Source organism: Saccharomycodes ludwigii, chromosome I, assembly GCF_020623625.1.
Source record: "Saccharomycodes ludwigii strain NBRC 1722 chromosome I, whole genome shotgun sequence".
Taxonomy (NCBI): domain Eukaryota; kingdom Fungi; phylum Ascomycota; class Saccharomycetes; order Saccharomycodales; family Saccharomycodaceae; genus Saccharomycodes; species Saccharomycodes ludwigii.
The window spans coordinates 1,569,877-1,592,009 of NC_060200.1; the positions used below are offsets into that span (position 1 = coordinate 1,569,877).

The following is a 22,133-nucleotide window of genomic DNA, read 5'->3' on the forward strand; positions in this document are numbered from 1 at the left end:
TCAAATTCATGAAAATTAAAAAAAAGAAAAAAATGTTATATACAAAATTCATTACTTGCTATAATAGCCCAAATTTTTTTTATTAAGGGAATTCATGAACAACCATGCACAACAGATATTTAATAAAATATGTATTCCATATAAATTTCTTACCCCGTATACAACGCTGAAATAGACAGAGAATCCAAGCAATAGCAACAAAACACGTCCAGTAAATTCTGAAAATCTTGGAATTCTATATGCTGTATTACTTTCTACTAGCAAAATAATAGATATGATAGAAAGGCAATTATGATGAGATCTGAAAGGAGTCTCCCAATTAATAGCAAAATTATGTAAAAAAACTATCACCACAGGAACATTAATAGGCAACACAAATAAAAAAAACATCAAAATAGAGTTGTTATAGTTTCTAAGATTTGTACAATGTAAATCATCAGTGCGTCCCAATAATTTTGACATTTTTATACAAACTAGTAATTGTAAAACAAATAATATAACAAATGCAAATTGATAAGGAATATAAAACAATACAAGACATATCAATGAAGTAGCTCCGACAATACGTCTTTTATTGAAAATATTATGCTCTATTCCAGTTGCTTGATTTGTTGAAACAATGTTAGGACCCAATCCTATATCAAGGCTGTGCAAAGGTTTTGCTACACAAATGAGAGAATAAGCTTTATACGAGATATACTCGATTCCATCAAATAATGTAGCAAGCAAGTATAGTATCATAATGCTAATTAAACAGAAAAATGGACCCAACCAAGCCATAAATATTTCTCTTAGGCCCAAATAATAGTTGTTCGTATTGACATTTTTCCCACTGGGGAAAAACGGATCATTCAACCCTATAGGATCCGTTAAATATAATAGATGCTGTATATTTAAATAATTTGTTACAATGCTTAGAATAGCACTCATTGTCAACAAAAGAGTTAAATGGGTTTCTATAATATAAACCAAACCGGCCTTAAAGGATGGAAAAAATTTATTTCCCGATTTGATATAAAATCTAAACTGCACCAACAAAGCCAAACATACTAACGAAAATGGCAATGAAGCTATTATTAATCTATAGCGTATAAAAAGCATTTTAAAAGTATAGCCCCAGTCAATGCCTAATTTCAAAGTTAATTTTGTATTATAAGATTTCATTACTGCCATTTTTAATGACTTGTCATGGGTTAGTTCCACAGGAATATAAGGTGATACATTGTGCTGATTGATTTTAACGTTCATACCATCAGTTCCCTTGATAATATGCCACTTAGTCTCAAATGGTTGTTCTATATATTGCCTTATGAATGGTTTAAAAGTATTCTCAACATAACTTTGTTTAGCAAATACATTAAGTGAAACCAAGGATGTCCATAAGTGAGGTAATCTAAACCCATTGACCAACTTGTTGTTATCCACGAGAATTGTACAGCCCTTAAAAAAAAGCATGAACAAATTAATATTCAAAGTCTCGGTACTTTCTCTTGTTGTAAGTTCAAAATCAGCAAATGCATTGCTACTTGATTTTAGTGACATTATAATCGTATCATATCTCGATAAGATAGTAGAATTTATCGACATCATATGGAATGGATGATGTCCGTTTTTATTTCCCGGCGACGAAGCAGAGGAAGAATCTAGCAAAAAGTTAGGAATCATGTTTAGATCGTCAAGTGCACTAACACACCTTAATTGTGATTCTTCTGTTAAATTATCTAATTCTATTCTTTTCACATTTCTCTGGCAAAATAATAGTTCCAAATTATCTTTCGAAGACGTAATCAAGTTGAAATTTAATTCTTCACTTTTTAAAGGTAGGTTCAAAATATAATGGCGGTCAAAAGTCTCAGGGAAACTACTATTTATGGATACATACGTGTCTGATTCCACAACTATACTGTTTTTAAAATATGCATCCTCATATTTTTTGATATGCTCACCTGGCAAACTAACAACATTGTAATCTTGCGCGGCTTCTACCTCAAATCCAGACAAGTATTTTTTCCTAAACACTTTCATTCTACCTGACAAACTGATTGTTTTCATCGAACTATACTTATCAACTATTTCCAAAAGACTTTTAGCAACAATAGTTCTTAATTGATCACACCAAACAATAGCCAAATGATCAATGGACGTCCAAACTCCGCTAATAGTGGTCGTGTATACGGTAAAACCATTCTTATAAGGTATTATGCTTTCAATTGACGTGTAATCTGCAGGTAAAACATTATCCAGTATACCGCCCGTAATAGATATTAAAGAAACGTTATTGTAAAAAAAACTGTTTGAATCCCTGTATTGAGCTTCCCAAAACCGATTTATCTTATTGTATATTTTTAAAATATCCCCATCAAAGGTAACTGGCGCTGTTGAATGTGGAGATGATAATGTTATAATCGTATTTATTGATTCAGGAATATAATTTCTTAATGTTGGCATAACTTTTGCCACAATGCCACCCATGGAATGTCCAATTAAGATCACTGATTTAGGTAAAGGACCATATGTGTCAAAATTTTTGGCTTTGGAACTTGAAGCATATAATGATAGTATATATTTGACTGCATCATTAACGTATTCAGCTTGATCTAGCATTGTTCTCCCATGAAACGCAGTAAAATCTTCATTAAAATCAGCCGTGAAAAAGTCTAAATTGTGGGTATTCTGTGAATTTTTGATCGTGTCAAAAGAATCATAATAGATATTAGCAGCAGCTGCTGCAATGGAACGTACTTGTTTAAAACTACCAGCGTTACCAGGAATAAAGAGTACAGGAACCCCATTTAACTGGATTTTATCATCTTCTAAAGGTAAAATATCTTTTCCCTGTTCTCTGTATAGATATAGATGGTACTTGGGAGCAAATCTGGTATGTTTATGATCAAAACCATCAATTTTTGCATATGAAGGATACATATATATTGGTCTGCATTCTGGGGTGTCTGCGCCCTCAAATTTAGTGAAAAAACTAAAGCTTATTAAAAAAAGTATAAATAATACACCCATAGATATTGCGAGTTTTAAGGCACGTCCATATTTTAATTTTGGTATTATATTTTCTTCATATTCCGATTTTTTTACAGATGGTTTAACTGAAATACTTCTAGCAGATAGGGAATCCGTCGAAGATAATGAAATTATGGTTGGATTTTGTGAAAATAGCATTTTGTCTTCATTTGTTATGGAACCACCATGTTCTTTCCCCTTTAAATTTACTATTTTCCTATAAACAATATTTAGCATTCGTTTCAGGCCCATCGGTGTGAAAATATGTATAATATATTCAATTGTTTATGGAAATAGCTATATAAATATGTGTATTTATGTATAATTAGAAATTCTTGTTTTTTTTTTGGTTACTGGAATTATCTATAAAATCTCAATGAAAAGAGCACCTAGAGATGAAGAGAAGGGAGAGTGGAAACAAGAAAAAAAAAAAAAAAATAATTAAAATCAAATAAATAAAATAACAGAGATGTAAATAGTTATATTTTGAAATTCATTCAAATGAAATCTAAGCGGTAAAAATTAAGATTTTTCTAATTTCGGTAACGAAAAAAAAAAAAAAAAAAAAAAAACTGAATTATGATACCGAAGGTTATTGAATCCGTCAGGTTAGAATAACGCTCCTCGGCATCATACTCAAGTTCAAAAAATACCAATAAGAAAAACAATCATACTGGTCACAAAAACAATTATTCCAGTTGCTCACACTTTTATAAACAATGGGATAATTTTTTTTTAAAATTTCATTTTACAATTCGTTTGTGTCTCCATAAGGATCTGACCTCATAAACAATTAATAAATGTCATTTTATGTTTGAAAAAAAAAAAATTATAATATTACAAAATTATTTAATGAAAAAAAAAAAAAATTATATATATATAAATCAATAATAAAACATTGTATATCCTAGTATTCCTGGATACTAAGTCATTAAAAAAGTTAGACATGACAAAGGGAAAACATCCTTAATGCAGATGTATCCTTCAGTAAAAAAGAGATAAAAATGTTGCAATTTTCAAACAAACTGTGAAAACTAACAAATAAATGAAAGGGCGAAAAAAAAAAGTATATATAACACATATAGCAATAACAACATTAACTAATATCGACTTCATAAAATAATAATAAATTTTTATAGTATACATTGAAATCATTAATTTACAGGAGTCGTAGTACTGGCAGTAGCAGTAGCATTAGCGGCTTTGGCAGTAGCGGCATTGGCAGCGGTAGTGGTAGTAGCGGCATTGGCAGCGGTGGCATTGGCAGTAGCAGAGAGATGGGATGTTGATCTTTTTTTACCACCATTATTCGATGGGGGCGTCGAAGATTCCGTGCCGGAAACATTGATATTGGAACCTTGTTTTTTATTAAGTTTAGTATTTGGCTTATTCGAACGAAGGCTACTCGAAGTTGCATCGTTCTTTGCTTTTTTAGATTTCTTTGGTACGTTATTATTACTATTATTATTCTTATTATTTTTTCTTTGTCTTGGTTGCTTTGTCTTTTGCTGTTGTTTTTGCTGTTGCTGCTGGTGAGATTGAAGTTGTTGATCTTGGGATGATTCATTATATTGCTGTTTCTGTTGCAGTATTAATTGTTCCTCAAGCAATTTTTGTTGCTGTTGTTGCAACTGCTGCTGCTTTTTCACACGTAAATATTGTTCTTTTCTGTATTTTGCCAATGCATCTCTGCTTTGATCGTAAGCTTTACTCCATAGCATAGTACCAAATCTAATGACCTGAGTCTCTTCTGGAATCCTATTTAATAGCGCAGGTTCCTCATTAACATTATTACCATAGAGATTATGTTCGTAATCATGTTTCCATTTATCTTGTAATCTAATGTAACTATCCAAATTAGATGAATAAACATCAATAGATTGTTGTTCCAGCTCTTGATTTACTAGCTCGTCAAAATCAAAAAATTCATTTAAAAGATCGGTTCTCTTGTCTTGCCTTTTGTCCAAATAATCAACACCATACCGTCCAGCTCGGCGTCTCATTTGTATGGGTAACTCTTGGCTATATACAGGACTATCATCAAACACATCATACACTTCTAATGATGAACCATTCACAGATGGGTCAACTCTAGTACCATTAGCATCAAAGGCTTGAATTTTCTTAACTCCATCCAAGTAACTATCCAAATCTCCACAATAATAGGCCTTAGTAAATTTATATTTATTGGCAGAAATTGAGGAATTTAAAACCGTTGATGGATCAACCAAGTGATCAGGAAGTTCTATATCAAACACCGGATTATGTGGATCATCCGTTAGATTAAACATACAATTGCCATCCTCCAAATGTCTTTTTTTCATCTTATCCTCGACGTATCTCTGTGTACTGATTTCTTTATAGCCAAGCACTTTATCAGCATCCTCTAACTCTATATCAGGAATTTTACTATTAGACAATTTAATGTAAATATGGGATAAATTATCCTTTGTGTCTTGTTGCTGCTGCTGCTTCTGTTGTTGATTTATTGGCTGTTGAACTTGTGGACTTGAAGTTGAATCTAAAGCTGCGTCAACATTAGAAGTACTACGCTTTCTCCTTCTGGGACCCTTTTGCGACCTTTTAGACGTAGTACCGCTAATCTTAACAGCCTGGGAACTGGAAATAGGTTTAACGCCTGAATTATTAATGGTTTGACTATCATAATTTTCAGACACACAAAGTTTCCTTTTAAGATCTGCCCTTTTCGCCTCTTCTGCTGATATATAAACATTTTTGCGTTCTGCAAATGTAGTAGGTGGTTTCTTCCTTCTTTTAACGTCTATTAATAATTGGTCATCTGCAGTAGAATTCAACTTCCTCTTCAATGTTTTGAACTCGGATCTCTGTAGAAATATCTTGTAATCATTCAATAATAAATTATTATTGATATTTTCACGCTTAGAAACGTATAATGCCATTTCCTTTGTTCTTTCCAACTGTTTTAATAAAATGCGCAACTTTTGGCTATTCTGGATATCCATTTTCCTAGTTTTTCTAGAATGTCTGAGTGCCCTTCTACGAAAACAAACATATGGATCATGATCATCATGATCACTATGCTTTTCAAATTTCAATTCTGGGAATATAGACTCTCCTTTACTTTTTAATTTCCTAGCCTTCCAATGATCATACACTTGCTTACCAAAATTATCTAAAATGCTTAATTGGTCATCTGACTCCAATCTCATCACAATATCCGAATCCCATAACAATCTGATATGCGTTTTTTTTTCATCCACGTTCAGCTCGTTGGCTAACTCGTTTTTTAAATTTGGACTGGTTAGTTTTCCCACTAACAATGGTTTTACTTCCTCAAACGATAAAATCGATTCCGGCTCAACGGCTAAAAATGGCTGTCTTTCGTGAATTATCTCCTCAAATTTCGAACATAAAAATTCAAACTGATCTTCACTTAGCATCATTTCGCAAACATTTTTTAGTCCTAATTCCTTTAAAAATTCAGCGTCCTCTTCATCCATCAAATAAGGTGGTCTACAGTAATCTTCAACAGTATTGGAACCCTTAATATATTCAGTAGGGTATTCAAAATTACCCTGATAATATTTCTTATATTCATTCCATTTCTTCGATGCATCAGGTGTAGGAATATAGTTATGGGTTAATTGATTTTGATTTAATAAAATATTTTTTAAATGCTCCTCCTTTTCTTCGTGCTTTTCAACACCTGTCTCAATGCTAATAATGTCTCTTTGCTGTAACGGTAGTTGTTCATGTTCAAATAAACCTTGTTGCTTATCCAAAATATCGATCTCATCTTTGAGTTCTGGGTATTTATAAATAGGTAATCGCTGTTTTACAGAGAGTTTCCTAGTTCTTGATCTCGTACTTGTACTTCTACCATTTTCACCACCAACCGTGCCACCGTTATTGTTATTGTTGTTGTTATTCTGTACCGTATTAGTATTTTTAGTTGTTAAACGAACAGCTTTATTTTTAATGGTACCCGGAAGCATATAATATAATATGTAAAAAAAAAAAGAAAAGAAAAAAGAAAAAAGAAAAAAAAAAAAAGTAAAGAAAAAAAAAGGGAAAAACAATAAATAGACTGAGTCCTGGTTCAAATTATAGAGGTTCTATTATACGTCTGTGGTAATATCAACACTTGGCACGAAATAAATAGTATATAGCTTTTTTTCATAAAAAAATAAAATAAAATAATAAAATTAATATTTTTCTTTGCTCTTTATTAAGAAAAAGGGCGGGTAATGTTAAAATGTAAATGAGAAAAAAAAAGAAGGAAAGGAAATGTCTCTTTTTTTTTCTTTTCTTTTTGTGTTGCTGAGTTTTTATCTCTAATAATAGACACAGAAAATAGCGTAGTATATTAAGCACAAGGACGAAAAAAGAAAAAAAAAAAAGGATTTGCCACCCAACAAAAACTTTGTTTAAATTTTCAAAACTTGTGGAAAGATAATAATACTACAAATGAGATAATATACCTAGTTGTGCTGAGTGATATCCGTTATACTCCGGTAGTAGGTCTTCAGGTCTATAAACCACCTTGGTTGGTTAGTTTGTGTTTGTATTATTATTATATATATATTTTTTGTTTTGCAAATTTTTAGTAAATAAAAAAAAAAAAAATTTAAAAAAAATTAGTATTATGAAAAGGTAGCTTTTTCCCTCTCAGAGAAAAAAAAACAAATTATTTGAAGTCAAAAAAAGTTTTTTTTTTTTTATCCCCTTATTGCTCATTTTTTTTTTTCTTCAAAAAAAAAAAAAAAAAAAATATAGAAAAAAAATTTTTCTACGCAAAAATATGGCACAATAAAAGTAAATAAAAAATATTAGAAGAAGAGAAAGAATAATCACTTAGCACGAAGATAATATTTTAGCGAAAATAGAAAAATAAAAAAAAATAAAAAAAAAATTAAAAAAAAAAAGATAGTGGGAAGCACTTGTAGGAATATGCCATTTTCGTGGTATGTTTTTGCTCTTCGCATACGCACCGCTGTATTTTACACAAAGTTATGTTATATTCTTAAGTTTATGGATCTGACTCTGTTTCCATTTCAACTATTTCCATTGTAATTTACTATATTCTATTATATCTCTATCCGGAAAACAATATATAACTTATTCTTTTTTGTGCTCCTTGGCCTTTAATATCCTCTTCTTGCCAAGCTCTAAAATACAAATCGCTAAATAACATTTCCCTCATGCCTGTCTTGGGCATGGGTCTTTATAATATTTTGGAATTATATAATAAAAAACCCACCTTTCTTTTTTTTTTTTTTTAATTTCTTTGCTTTTTCTTTTTTAATTTCTTTGCTTTTTCTTTTTTAATTTCTTTGCTTCTTAAATCGACCATTTGAACTTCCCCATTTCTTTTCCAAACTATATTTATAAAAACAAACTATTTATTTAAAAATATATAGACATCATAAGCAGTTTTACAAAAAAAAAAAAAAAAAAAAAATTTAAAAGAGTATTAAACATTATGGATGTACTGTTAAATACTTTAGACAGCACAATCGTAAAGTTGGAAGAAAAAAAAAAGGTTTTAATAGAACAACGTGAATTATATGACAAATTAAAAATCAAATTGCTAGATTACTTTCAAAAACATGTTACTGATACAGGTACTGCAAAAGATACCAAAATAACTGGGCAAATTTTCGGAGAATTAATTGTCTCGCCATATAAGATACTTCGAAATATTGGATGCGAATATTTTATTCAAATAACTAAAAATGAAGCACTGGAGTTTGTTTCTCAGAAATCATATTTATTAGATGAAGCCATTGAAAAATTTAATAATAGTTTAAGCGAAGCTTATGATACAAAGAGAAACTTGAAAGTTTTAATAGATGAAGAAAATAAGACCAATAATGGTGATAGCAATATAAACAAGAATTCCGCTGAGGATAATCAAGAACTACCTATTCTAGAAATTATCGAAAATTTAGATGATGATGGAAATATAATTTCTAGCAGTGTTAGATCCAGCGAAGATGCTTTAAGTTTAGATCATGAGACCAAGAAAACCCAAAAACATGAACTTAAACATAATTCAATAATGAATATAAGAGAAGAATTGGATGAAGAGGGCAATATTATAGATAGCAAAATTAGTGCACAGCCGGAATTGTATAATACTAATGAAGAAAATCCGGACATTTTAGAAAGCAAATTGGCTGACAAACAAAAGGATTTTACTGATAATGAGGAATTTTATCAAATGCTAGAAGATATGGGCGTTATTTCAGATAGTAATAAATATTTGAATCAAAAGCACAATGTTGATAGTAAGGAAATAACTTCACATTCAAAAGACGTGAGGGAAACTAATTTAGTGGAGGGTACAGGACAACAGGAAAAGGAAATTAATTCATGGGAGGGAAAGAAAAATAACGTTACAAACATTCCAAAAATCAAAGAAGTTGAAGACTTTTCTGAAATTGAGTTGAAAAAAGATAATTTACCTATTACAAATGATATTACTAATCTTAATCCAGCAATAGACGTCAAAGATATATATACACTAGAAGATATTATTCAAAAATTTGAAGAAACTGAGTTGCTTGAGGACGCTACTGATTATGGCTCCGAAGAGGGTTCTGAACAACAGTCGGAAGATTTGACCAGAAATTATAATTTTGAAGATTATAATCCTGATGCCTTAAATAGTAGATTTACTAGTGGATACAAACATAAAAATGAGCGCATGGAAGAATCTAGCTATATTGTTAACGATGACGATGACGATGACGATGACGATGACGATGACGATGACGATGACGATGACGATGACGATGACGATGACGATGATGATTATGATTTTCAAACTAGCCCTTTTATGGTAACTGGTAGAAGATCTTTTATGGATGAGCTCAATACATTAAGAAGTCAAAAGTTAAGGGAAATTAAGACTGATAAACCCAAGTCTATTTTAAAAAATAATGATAAACAGCAAAACATTAATTTTGATCTCGAGACAAACATCAAGAAAGAAGCTTCAGCTAAATCTGAAGGAAAGGGTAAGAAAGCGGTTGGATTTGCGCCTGCTCTTGACATATATGAGGTAGAAAACCTAAAAGAGGAAACAAGGGAAAATACTTTTAGGTTTCAAGCGTTTTCTCCGAATATTGGACTTGACCAGGAAAAAGAGGTTATTAATTTTGGTGTTGATGAAAAAACAAAAGAAATGTGCAACGATGTATCTTTACAAGATGTTGTAAAAACTTCAACCAAGAAACTTACCGAACAAAAATCTAAGAAATCAAGGGTATCAAGGTTTAAACAAGATAGACTAACTGGATCCAAACTGAATGGAGCTTCATCTAAATTTACAGATACGATTTCCAATGACGTGGTTGAAGTAAATCATTCAGAATTTATTCCTAGCACTATTGAAAATGCTTCATCCATTGTTTCTAACATTGTTGAAAAAGATATTCCTGTAGCCAATACACTTACAAAGAAGGAATGTTTTAATACAGTTGCTGATTCCTATGTGCAAAAAAAAACAAAATTCTTGAACAAAAAATTTAATTCTTTGAACAAACCCACTATGATACAAGATACTAAATCATTGGATATTACCTTTTCAGATGATGATAACGATGAGGATTCATCCATGACAAAAGATAAAATTGAAGATAAAAAAGACGTCGAAGATGTTTTACAAAAAGAAGAAAATGGTACCGCTATTCCGATATCTTCATCATTTGAAGAAAATAAAAACAATACTAATTATATTAAACCAAACGTAGATTATGGTTCTTTATCAACTAATATGGATGATATGGCTAAGGCTTATTCACTGGGGATATACGATGACGATATTGAAGACGCTGGTGTAGTAGTAGAAAAGCTGGATGATTTCGAACAATATAATAAAGAATCCGAATATTTGAAGGATGAAATTAGAGATTTTATTGAAAAGGGAAATAATGATGAAATTGATGAAAACGAGAATGAACAATTATATCAAGAAGACAACGATGGAACAATAATGGGTGATATTATGGAACGTGAGATGACATGTACAGTTGAAGAAAGTGAAACTTCTCATGGGGCTGATGGTGATTCCTATAATTTAAGCCAAGATATTTTAAATGACGAAGTTAAAGTTGCCTATCACAGATTGAAACAAAAATTTATAGCAGAGCAAAGATATGTGCAAAGCAGTAACCAAGAGTTTGAGCCTATTGATGAGAATGGAAATCCAATCAAAATAAGTAGATTTAAAGCGTCAAAAATTCAGTTTAAATAGTATTATTTTTTATACATTTTTTTTTTTTTTTTTTTTTTTTTTCATTAATTTAGAACATTTATTTGTTAATTTTGTGTTTTTAGTTTCTTTAACCCTAATTCACCATATTCACTTTTACAATAATTTGCAGACCCGTTGACTAATACACAATCATTGATGGTTTTTTCTTCGCCAAGTTGCAAAACCTTTTCTGAATATTTTATACAGTCCATATTCCAAGATCCAGGTTGAAACCAGCAACTGTTAATGGGTAATTTAAAAGAGGAAGTGATGGAAGGCAATTCTTTCAGTATACCTAAGGTTATAATAGGTCTGGTGACAAAACAAACGCTTATACTATCAAAATTTCGAATCAAATTCTGTTCATTAACTTCTGTCAAGGCATCATTAATTGAGGAGAAAATATCCAAATGAGTTAGCTTGGTTTCTTTTTTGGTTATTGAATCGAGTTGAAGATCCACGATACCATTTGACGGAGTTATCGGAATTACCGGTAGTTTGTGTTGAACAAACCAGTGAACTATTCGATTGGCATAGCTAGTATCTTTGTAAACTTTACCACATACAAAGTATAATGTCTTAGGACTGAAAAAAGCCTTCAAGTTTTGTTTCATAGTTGTGTCTATTTTCAATTGATATGGAAAGAAAAACAGAATTGCTTAATTTGCGGAATTATTTTCTGGGGGGGGGAAAGAAAAATGTACAATGGTAGTTATTAATAATATCAATGAATAAATGTGAACACAATATCAGAAGGGAGAAACAAAAATAAAAATAAAAATAAAAATAAAAACACGATTTGTTATTTAATAATGATAAGCTATTATTGATGATTTTATTTCCAAATTGGCATTCTTAACTAAACAGCTAAGATTATGTTGAGTATGTGTGTGTTGTTCAGTCAAATAAGACTAAGAGAGTACATTTTATTCTATCTTTTTAAATTGTACAAAGAAATTCCGAATAAAATGCAAAGTCAAATATTTGTGGTGTAAGTTTTGAGTATTACACGTGATGTTTTGTTTAAATAGTATAAAAAGCTTGTTCTTGGATTGTCTTTTAAAAAATGTGGAAATTTATCATGTAAATCCAACTGATTTTTTTTTTTTTTTGTTTTTTAATTTTAGAATACGAATTCACATCTCTTATTTTATTTCCCCCGCCTTTATCTCCCACATTACTTGTAATAAATAACTTTATGTATATTACTTAAGACCTATTATTTTCAAATTCTGTAAATAAAAAAAAAAAAAACAAAAAAACAAAGCTAAAGACATAATCTATTATGAAAGGGAAAGATAGAAATAATAGTATATATATTTATATACCTAAAGACTACATCCTTCAATATTTAAAAAGTAAAAAGTCATTGTGGTAAGAACAAAAATCAATATTTTACATTATAATTTGTGCCTTCTACATAGTTTAATTGTTTTCTTTTTTCTTTTCTTTGTTTTAATTAACTGTGTTATAACATTGTTTCTAACTAGAATGGTTTATCTAGTATAGATTTACTTAATATATAAGGATCGTTTTTTTTTTTTTTTTTTTATAAAAAAATAATTTGATATTTGGTACTTACTTTTATATTAACATTTACCACTTTTTTGGTATAGTTGAGGTGCTTAAAAACTGGTGTATTCAAGTGACATTTTATTATTAAAAAACTCCAGAAGAAGAAGAAGGAGAAAAAGAAGGAAAAAATTAAAAAAAAAAAAAAAAAAAAAAAAAAAAACAATAATATTCTTTACATTTTATTTTTATTTTTATTTATATTTATATTTATATCCCAAAAATAGCCTTCAAACAACTCTAAAAATACCCCAAACGTTTTATTCTCCTGTTAAATGAATGCTCCTTTGGTTTTTAATTCAACTTACCAAAAAGAGCTTTCAGCTTTCAACAATTCTCCATTATTAAGTACTCCTAACATGTTTTCTAATGAAGAAGATTTAGATAATGCTATAGACTCACTCAAAACAAAATTTACGGAAATGATTAAAATGATCGATCAAGAAACTGTCTTATTAGATACAGAATCGAAATTTCTCATGAACTTATTCAGTACATCAACAGTAGCACAAGAAAATGAATCGAACCTTTATAACTATTCAAAGCAGAACAGCAATGATGATCTTAATACGTATAGTACAGATAATAACGATTACAGTCTTGAAAGTGAAAACGGTAACGATAGTACAGGTAGTTTTTGTTATACGGTAGTGAATGAAATTATAGACGTTTTGGATAAGATACAAGTGGAAAATTTGCAAATGGTTACCACGCCAGCCTCCAAAATGAAAAAAAATGATGTGGTCCTAATAAAGTCACCAAATTCAATAAAAAACCTTTGGATTGAGTACTATTACAAACCAAAGGATTGGCCAGAATCTTTAAAAGCGATTTTAAAGGATCAGACATCAAAGACACATTCGTTCGATCCAGCGGAGAAGGGCTTTAAGTATGAGGAACTACTCCAAAGAGAGTATTCTATAAAAGAATTAGAAGAGGCATATGGTTCAGCCTGGCGTAGTCATAATAAAAATCTTTCTAGACAAATTAATAGACGAAAAAAAATATGGAATACCATCGAGGAAGGGATTGTTAATGGTATTGAATTAGTTGATTGTTTGGAGGTCTTAGAAAAGTACTTATCTGATGCTGGCAAAGGATTAAGTTATTTTTACAACGGTGTTCCATTCAAAATTTCGGAATTATATTTGCAAGATTCAAAATCACCTTGAAATATGAAGATTGTAGCAGTTATAAAAGGGGAGAGGTGGGGGAAAGACAGATTCAATTCGTACTTTTAGAGATGACAAATATGGTACTTAGGTTTAAAGTTTATTTTAATCTGTGTGAATATCACAAAACTATTAAATATTCATATAAATAAGGTTACTTTTTGAGAAAAAGGAGCTAAAAAAAATTATTATTATTATTATCGGACTTTAAAATAGCAGATGCAAAACTATAATATTCAATAATATATTTGCATTTTTAATTAATTTTTTTTTTTAATAATACTTGTGATATTTGGTATGCCAAAGAATTATATTCAACTTTTGCCTTGGGACTTAATAAATATGGAAATTTACCAGATTCGTTTATGAGGTTTTCTGATTTCTCTAAAAGTTTGACGCACGGTGTTTTTTTTTTTTTTTTTTTTTTTCCTTAATTGGCTTTTGTGTCAGTATTTTTTTTTTTTTTTTTTTTTCTTTTAATGAATGAGCTATCTATGTATATAAAAATAGCAATGATAAAACTAAGTTAAACTAGATATTATTGTGTTAAATATATATATATATATATATATATATTGTAATATATAATGTATCAGAATTTCTTAGTACTATACAAACATCACTATAATTAGAAAGATTTTTAATAACTTTTTTTTTTTTTTTAAACTTAAATGTCTCTTAGCTACAGATTGTTACCTAAAATAATCATATACTAATATTAAATATAGGAAAAAATAAAAAATAAAAAATAAAACCTTTCTTAGAAGTCAAAATCTAACAAAGGGAACCATTTTCTGCACAGTCAATTTTTTTTTTTTTTTTTTTTATTTATTTCTGTTTACGTATTATCGTTCCTAGTTTAAACTTTATTTCCATATTTCTGGTTAACTTGTTGAATTTTGATTTTTTAATTTTTTAATCTTTTTTTTTTTTTTTTTCTTTTGTTTTCTTCTTTTGTTACTAACTTTCATATTAACACATGTACGAGAATCAGCTTGTGTGTCTAACCATTGGCGATACGCCAACAACCCAATTCATATCCTGGAGATTAAGTTTAACAAATGTATTTTTAATACAAGTTGCTGATTGCATATCAAGTGATGGTTTAGTGTCATGGAAATCTACAAAATTAGGTTTAAATTTTTATAAGCCCAATCTATTTTATAAAGATATGGAGACTTTAGAAAAAGATTTTAAAAGAGATTCAAAGTCCGACCTCTATAAAGTTGATATTGTTATTATTTCATGTATATCTTTTAAAGAATACCAAAAGCATTGCCTTTCGTTATCACAAATTATTAATGAAAAAACAATAATCATAGCAGATGCAAATTTTTGTGTGGATATAGAATTATGTCTATACACTAATTTGCAAAACATTTTTGGTGGGATTTTATCAATATTGTGTGATGTAGAAACCAGAAATTTATCATCCGGATCTTATGCATTGGTCAGTGATTGCATTCGTGTATTTTTAGGCGTTACCTATATTTCAAATGAGCCTGCATATGCTGAAGACATTATAAAATTTAAACAATTAAATAATAAAAAATTAAAACACCAAATCGAAGATAAAAAATCTGTCTTAAATATCTTTTACCTGTTAATCAGAGAGCATACTACAAAATATATTGAAATTATTAGTACCGAAAGTAACGAGATGGCATTGAAAGTATGGTTATATATTATTCCACGCATTTCTTTGAACACCATATCTATTATATTCGACCAATTGGATTATTCCTTACTTTTACAACAAAACTTTGCAAGAGCCATTTTTCAAGAGCTAGTTGACGAATTAATTGTACTAAGTTATCGTCATTCGCATATTTTACCTAAACAATTTATGAAAAAGGAAATAGAAATTACAGATAGTACTGATCCAAACGTTATTGTTGAAATTTGTCAAAATATAAATTACGATACTATTGAAAAGCTGATCATTGATAGAAAAAGGGAGTTGGATAGGTTTACTATTAATGAATATCCAGAATTTTTGACGTTGTCTTTTGAGGCATATTGTTTCTATCACAAGTTGGAGTATCCTGCATACATTTTACTTTATCAACCGATTTTTTTGGCCGATTTTTTTAAAGTGAAATGTTCTTCATTAAAATTTCTATTCGGTTTTTATTCACGATTATTGGCAATTAGTGGTTATGCTATTGAAGGCGGTACATCAATTGCTACAACGCCCGATGTATTATTTGGTAAAAGGTTGCATATCACAAATTCTGTACCTCCTGAAACAACTAAGAAAGATAACAAGACAAGAGGAAAGAGGAATCGTAACAGAGAAGGTAAACCCACCGGTGCTAAAAAAGGAAAATCCAAAAATATTAGGAGCAGTGAAAAGTCACCTATATCGACTTCTAGGAACAACAAATCTAGCGAAGAACTTCAAGACGAACAAATTCAAAAAAGCTTGGAAGATTTATTTATAGAGATAGCTTCAGTTTCTTCTGGCTCAAAAAGTACCGATGATGGCGATGTTAAAAACAAAATGAAAGAGGGAAATGGAAATGATGCTGAATATTGGTCTTCTGGCGATGATATTTCAGATTCTGAAAAGTTTTTAAACACTCTTTCCAACGCAGAATTGCTGAAACTAAATACAAAATATGTTGAAAATTACAGGAAGAATGAACAAAACATCTTGAAATTGCATACTCATGAAGATTTTAATGAAGAAAAAGGGCGTGGCACTGGTACTGATGATTTCGGACCATCTAATTATGTTGATCCAAATATGAGTGTATACCTTCCAAATTTTTCCACTAGACCCACAAGATATAAACAAAAACAAGCGAATATATATTATAGTTATGCTAATTCAGAAACACCAGCTGCGTCATTAAGGGCTTACTCAAATCAAATAACTGATTTTGAGAAGGAAATTAGATCGCATAATTTTACTAGCGTACCAAAATTTCATGGAAATGAGTTGACAGTTAGTCCTGAGAAAAATAAACAGTTGATTACAAAAGATGTGTTGGAAAAAAGAAAACAACTTAAAAGTATCATGAGGGCATGCAGGGAACATAATGTCACACAAACCTATCAGTTTGGAAATGATCGGTATTCTGCTAAAATATATGATAACGATAAATTATTACATAATTATATCGATTTAATATCCAGTGTTAATATGGGTGGGATATTAGATTTGACCACAAGTAGGTATGGTTCTGTTGATACTGCTGAAAAAATTGAACAAGATTGCAGAACAAAGAAAAAAAGATTAGCTAAACATACTCAGTTATTGCTTACAAGTACCAAATCTGATGAAACAGAACCAATCAACTATTGTTTAAAAACTACAAAAAAATGAGATATATTAAAAATGGGGAAAGAAGGGAAGAAGGAGGATGAAATGAAATAATATTCAACTAAGAGAAAGGAAAATGTTAGTGGTATATGATACTTTGTATGTTATATTTATATATATATATATATATATATATATATTAGTATATAAAAAGTATATTTTAAGAAAAACGCTAAGAAAAATCAAAGATTTATTGAAAACACATGGCAAGATGTTGATAATAATAATAAATGGATAATGTATATAGTAAATTTTATATTATATTTGAAGTGATTATTTAATTAACAATACAATTTTCTTTTTTTATTTTTTGTTAAAAATGGTAAAAAAAAAAAAAATGTGTTATAGGATTAATTACTCGTATAAATCTTCATCCAATCTGGCAGCTGGATTACTTTCGATGAAATCTAGAGAGACTTTATGACCCAATAACTCTCTGATATTTTTGACACCGTATTTAATCATGGTAGGTCTTTCTAAAGACAAACCCCAGCCCAAGACCCTTAGGTTTTCTGGTAAGCCCATACTCAAAAGCATTTCAGGTCTAAACATACCTGAATTACCGATTTCAACCCATTTAGCCAAACCTTCATGCCAAGAGAAAATTTCCATGGAAGGTTCTGTGTATGGATTATATGTTGGTTTGAAACGTAAACCAGTGACACCCATTTTGGCAAAGAAATCTTCCATGAATTTAATTAAATTGCCCAGAGTAATATTATAATCGGCCAAAACACCTTCGACTTGATGGAACTCAGCCAAATGGGTAGCATCGACAGCTTCGTTACGGAAAACACGATCGATGGAGAAAAGTCTGCAAGGTTTAGGATCTTTAGCTAACTTGTGTAACATGGCCGAAGAGATAGAGGTTGTATGAGTTCTCAAAACCAATTTTTTGGATTCTTCTGGCTTCCAAGAATATCTATAACCAATGGATTCGAATCTACCATTTTCATGAACGGCTTTAATATTGGCGACATATTGTTCATCTTCAGGCAAATCACAAGTGGCTGGATCTTTTAAATAAAAAGTGTCTTGTAAATCTCTTGCTGGATGTTGTTGTGGAACATACAAGGCATCGAAATTCCAAAAGCCGGTTTCAACATATTGGTTTGTTGGCATTTCAGTAAAACCCATACTAAAAAAAATTTGTCTGAATTCTTCACGAACTTTATTTAATGGATGTAAAGCACCACATTGAGGTAACAAGCCTTCAGAATTGAAATTATAGCTTTTAAATTTCAAATTTTTGTAAGAACCTGTTACCACCATTTCTGAAGTTAAATCTGTTTCTAGTTTAACCAAATCTGTAGAAAAATCGGCACCTTTTACAACATGGAAATCAGTAATTTTGTTAGCGGTTATTAATTTTCTTTTTTTCAAATCATTTAAAGCTTTTTGATTGATTTTAGGGGAAGCATTACCGCTGTTTTTAATTTCAGATAGCAAGTCTTTTGTTTCATCCTTGATTGATGAAATACCGCCGGCATTTTTAATTTTATCACTCAAAACCAATTCATTATCAGAAGTCTTGGAAATCCAACCATTTTTAAACGCCCTTGACTGACCTACTTTACCATCAGCACCCATTTTAGTCATAACATCGTTGATCTTTAGTTTATCAAAGGATTCAATTAATTTCAATAATCTCAACTCGTGGGAGCCATTGTTTAAAACTTCAGAACCTTCTTTAGTCAAACTATAAGCAAAGCTGTCACTTTTGGAATAATCTAATTTACCATTTGCCTTTAGAGAGTTTAAGCATGATAAAATAGTTTGGGAATCAATGGTTGGAAAAGTAGTTAAAGTAGATTTAATTTCACCCAAAGTGTCTAATTTTTGTAAAATATCTAGTTGTAAATTGGTAGTGGACATAGTAAACTGAAATGTGTATATATTGCTTTTTTTTTTTTTTTAATGCAAAGGAAAGAGTTATTTGAAGGAAACAACAATGATACTTACAATGCAAGTATGTGTAGACCTTTAATGGAAAATGCCGGAATTATTAATCTTGTATAATTTAAAAACTGTAAGAAATAAAAAAAATTTTTTTTTTTTTCCTATGACACTGAAAAAAATTTTTTTTTTTTGTTAGTTTTGTTAAATTGGGAAAAAAAAAAAAAAAAAAAATATATATATAGTAGTAGTTATTCCCTCTTACTTAACAATTATCTCTTTACACGAAATAATACACACATAAATATAAATACTTCAGTAGCAGTATCCAAGTGCCTTACAATAACACCTCACTTTTGGTAATTGATTTATTATCAACTGTTAATTGATCAGTTAAAATATCTCTAATACTATATAAATCCAATTTCATATTAGCATCTAACATTAATTCTTTTTTTAAAAACCAATTTAATTGTTGGTGTTTAACCTGCCTATATTCATCTATTAGTTCTGTGTGCATTTTTTGTAAATCGTTTATATAATGGAGCAAAGCTTGGGTTTCTTCCGTATTATCTTGTATGTTAATATTAATATTATCACCATCGCTGCTGATGGGAGACACTGGTATACTTAAAAAAGTATCATTTTGACCGACTAATTGTTGCTTATAGTTTTTAATTTTAGTGCTTGATATTTTATTATATAACTTGAGAGTGTTACTATCATCGTTATTATTTGTTGTGGCTGAGTTGGTTTGTTCTTGTTGTGACGATGGTTCATCCGTTTCATTTTTTAATGTAGTATTGTAGTCATTAGTTGTATACTCACCAAAGCTGCCTGGTACCAATCGAATATTTTCATAATTAATTTTATTATTCTCATCAACAGTCAATATATTATGTCTTGTTTTTTTAACCCTCTTAAATGGATCAGGATCATTGCTTGTTTTTTTATACCTTTGAATTGATTTCAATGAATTTTGTAATTGTGGGTCTTCTTTTAACAATTTATAATATTCATCCAGTGAGAATGAAGTAGATTGTTGTGAATCCTTTGCTTCCGTCATGGTTCCCTTGATTTTATTTATTTTTTTTAATTATTTTACCATTTATAAATCTATATGTGTATGTAAATTCTATTAAAACCTACAAGTTTTTTTTTGTTGGTTGTTGTTGCTGTTGCTAGAAATATACCTTAAAAGTTTAATAACTTAAACGTTTTCGGTCTTCGGGTTAAAAATATAAAAGTGAAAAAATTACCCAGATATTTTGTACGTTTTCAATGAGGGTTTGAAATTTTATGATGATGTCTTTTTTTTTTTTTTTTACATTTGTTTCTATGCACAAATATTCGTAATTGTTTTTCTCTTTGTATTCCTCGTTTCTTTTTTTTTTTCTTTTCTTTTTTCTTTTTTCTGTTCTTTCTATATTCATTTTAAACGATTTTTATTATATTATACTTTTCACTACTAACTACTAGCAATGTACAAAATTAATAGACTTTAACGCGTATAAAGTAATCTTTAATTCATTGCATCGTTCGAGTACAAACCAATAGGAAATTAATGTCTGAAAATATATTACAAGAAAAAGAATCATTAGATGATCTATTCAATCATTTGCAAGAATTAGAAGCAAAGAAAGACATTCTTGATACTAATAAAAATACTGGTACTGGGTTTGATAGCAATAAAGATGAACTAAAATTTGAAGATGATGTGAAGGAACAAAATAAGCAATTGGAATTTTCTCGCATTGAAAATGATTTACGGGTGTTACCGAAATTGCAAAACAACTTTGACTCCATGTCAAAGAATGTTGCTAAAAACAATAAAGTGAGAACAGTCAAGGATGATATATTAATAGACACCACTGGTAATAGGAATGGGGATAGATTGGAGAAGGATTGGTTTAGTTTACCTAAAACAGAATTGACACCGCAAATCAAAAGAGATTTGCTATTAATTAAACATAGAGCAGCATTAGATCCTAAAAGACATTATAAGAAGGATAAGAAATGGAATATTCCTGAAAGGTTTTCTGTTGGCACTATTGTTGAGGATAAATGTGAATATTATAGTAGTAGATTAAACAAGAAACAAAGAAAGTCGAATATATTAGAAAGTTTATTATATGAGGATAAGCAAGATCAAAAGAATAGTAGAAGTATAAGAACGGGAAAGAATTATTTTGAAAGAAAGTATAATGAGATTCAATTGAAAAAGAGTAGTGGTAAAAGGGGGTATTATAAAAAAGTTATTGAGAAAAGACAAAAGCATTGATGACGTATAAAGTGATAATTATTATTTATATAGATAGTGAATATTAGCTTATCAAAGATGTAAACAAAAATAAAGAAAGGGAAATATATAAATAAATAAAACGCATAATTTAAATGACGGCCATCTACCGAATTGTTGTTAATTGGCGGAGAGTAAGCGAAAGATGACGTGTGAGGTATAAGAGATTATATATTTTTATTGATAAGAAAAATACAAACTTTTTAATTTTAGATAAATCCTTCAAAAATGATTCGCTTAGCATTTGATTTTATTCTTTTCCGTTTTAATTTGAGTTTTACGTCCAGCAAATACTTTTACTACCATTTTATAATTATTATTTACTTATTTTATTTTCCTGTACAAGCCTTTCTTTTTCCCTGTTTTGTATTAAAAGAAAGAGAGAAAAATACACGCATATATATATAAAGAAAGAAGGAAAAACAATAAATTAGATAAGTAATTTAATTTAATTTAATTTAAAATCAAATAAAAACAAATAGATCCACTTACAAACTACTAAATCTTACTTTTATATATAAATCACTACAATATATATATTATTAAAACTTAAAATAAAATATACGCAAAGTATTAACTAAAATAAATACTAATATCATATATACACAA

The 22,133-nt window shown here is 29.5% G+C and overlaps 9 protein-coding genes across 9 annotated transcripts; 4 read left to right on the plus strand and 5 right to left on the minus strand.

Moving 5' to 3' along the window:
* Window positions 1-51: 51 nt before the first annotated feature.
* Window positions 52-3,267, minus strand: BST1 (Bst1p; the record flags this gene model as incomplete). The annotated part of the gene is made up of 1 exon (XM_046078342.1): window positions 52-3,267. One exon carries the CDS (start codon window positions 3,265-3,267, stop codon window positions 52-54), a length of 3,216 nt encoding a protein of 1,071 aa, XP_045936988.1.
* Window positions 3,268-4,169: 902 nt separating this feature from the next.
* Window positions 4,170-6,992, minus strand: EPL1 (Epl1p; the record flags this gene model as incomplete). The annotated part of the gene is made up of 1 exon (XM_046078341.1): window positions 4,170-6,992. The coding sequence occupies one exon, from the start codon at window positions 6,990-6,992 to the stop codon at window positions 4,170-4,172; it is 2,823 nt and encodes a 940-aa protein (XP_045936989.1).
* Window positions 6,993-8,479: 1,487 nt separating this feature from the next.
* BUD27 (prefoldin-like protein) lies at window positions 8,480-11,257 on the plus strand (the record flags this gene model as incomplete). Its single annotated transcript, XM_046078340.1, has 1 exon — window positions 8,480-11,257. One exon carries the CDS (start codon window positions 8,480-8,482, stop codon window positions 11,255-11,257), a length of 2,778 nt encoding a protein of 925 aa, XP_045936990.1.
* A 65-nt stretch (window positions 11,258-11,322) lies between these two features.
* Window positions 11,323-11,871, minus strand: SCDLUD_000674 (CoA-binding protein; the record flags this gene model as incomplete). Its single annotated transcript, XM_046078339.1, has 1 exon — window positions 11,323-11,871. One exon carries the CDS (start codon window positions 11,869-11,871, stop codon window positions 11,323-11,325), a length of 549 nt encoding a protein of 182 aa, XP_045936991.1.
* Window positions 11,872-13,104: 1,233 nt separating this feature from the next.
* Window positions 13,105-14,001, plus strand: SCDLUD_000675 (uncharacterized protein; the record flags this gene model as incomplete). The annotated part of the gene is made up of 1 exon (XM_046078338.1): window positions 13,105-14,001. One exon carries the CDS (start codon window positions 13,105-13,107, stop codon window positions 13,999-14,001), a length of 897 nt encoding a protein of 298 aa, XP_045936992.1.
* Window positions 14,002-14,980: 979 nt separating this feature from the next.
* On the plus strand, window positions 14,981-17,332 carry OSW2 (Osw2p; the record flags this gene model as incomplete). The annotated part of the gene is made up of 1 exon (XM_046078337.1): window positions 14,981-17,332. The coding sequence occupies one exon, from the start codon at window positions 14,981-14,983 to the stop codon at window positions 17,330-17,332; it is 2,352 nt and encodes a 783-aa protein (XP_045936993.1).
* Window positions 17,333-17,683: 351 nt separating this feature from the next.
* FRS2 (phenylalanine--tRNA ligase subunit alpha) lies at window positions 17,684-19,204 on the minus strand (the record flags this gene model as incomplete). Its single annotated transcript, XM_046078336.1, has 1 exon — window positions 17,684-19,204. The coding sequence occupies one exon, from the start codon at window positions 19,202-19,204 to the stop codon at window positions 17,684-17,686; it is 1,521 nt and encodes a 506-aa protein (XP_045936994.1).
* Window positions 19,205-19,562: 358 nt separating this feature from the next.
* IES3 (Ies3p) lies at window positions 19,563-20,291 on the minus strand (the record flags this gene model as incomplete). The annotated part of the gene is made up of 1 exon (XM_046078335.1): window positions 19,563-20,291. The coding sequence occupies one exon, from the start codon at window positions 20,289-20,291 to the stop codon at window positions 19,563-19,565; it is 729 nt and encodes a 242-aa protein (XP_045936995.1).
* Window positions 20,292-20,789: 498 nt separating this feature from the next.
* FCF2 (Fcf2p) lies at window positions 20,790-21,506 on the plus strand (the record flags this gene model as incomplete). The annotated part of the gene is made up of 1 exon (XM_046078334.1): window positions 20,790-21,506. One exon carries the CDS (start codon window positions 20,790-20,792, stop codon window positions 21,504-21,506), a length of 717 nt encoding a protein of 238 aa, XP_045936996.1.
* Window positions 21,507-22,133: the final 627 nt, after the last annotated feature.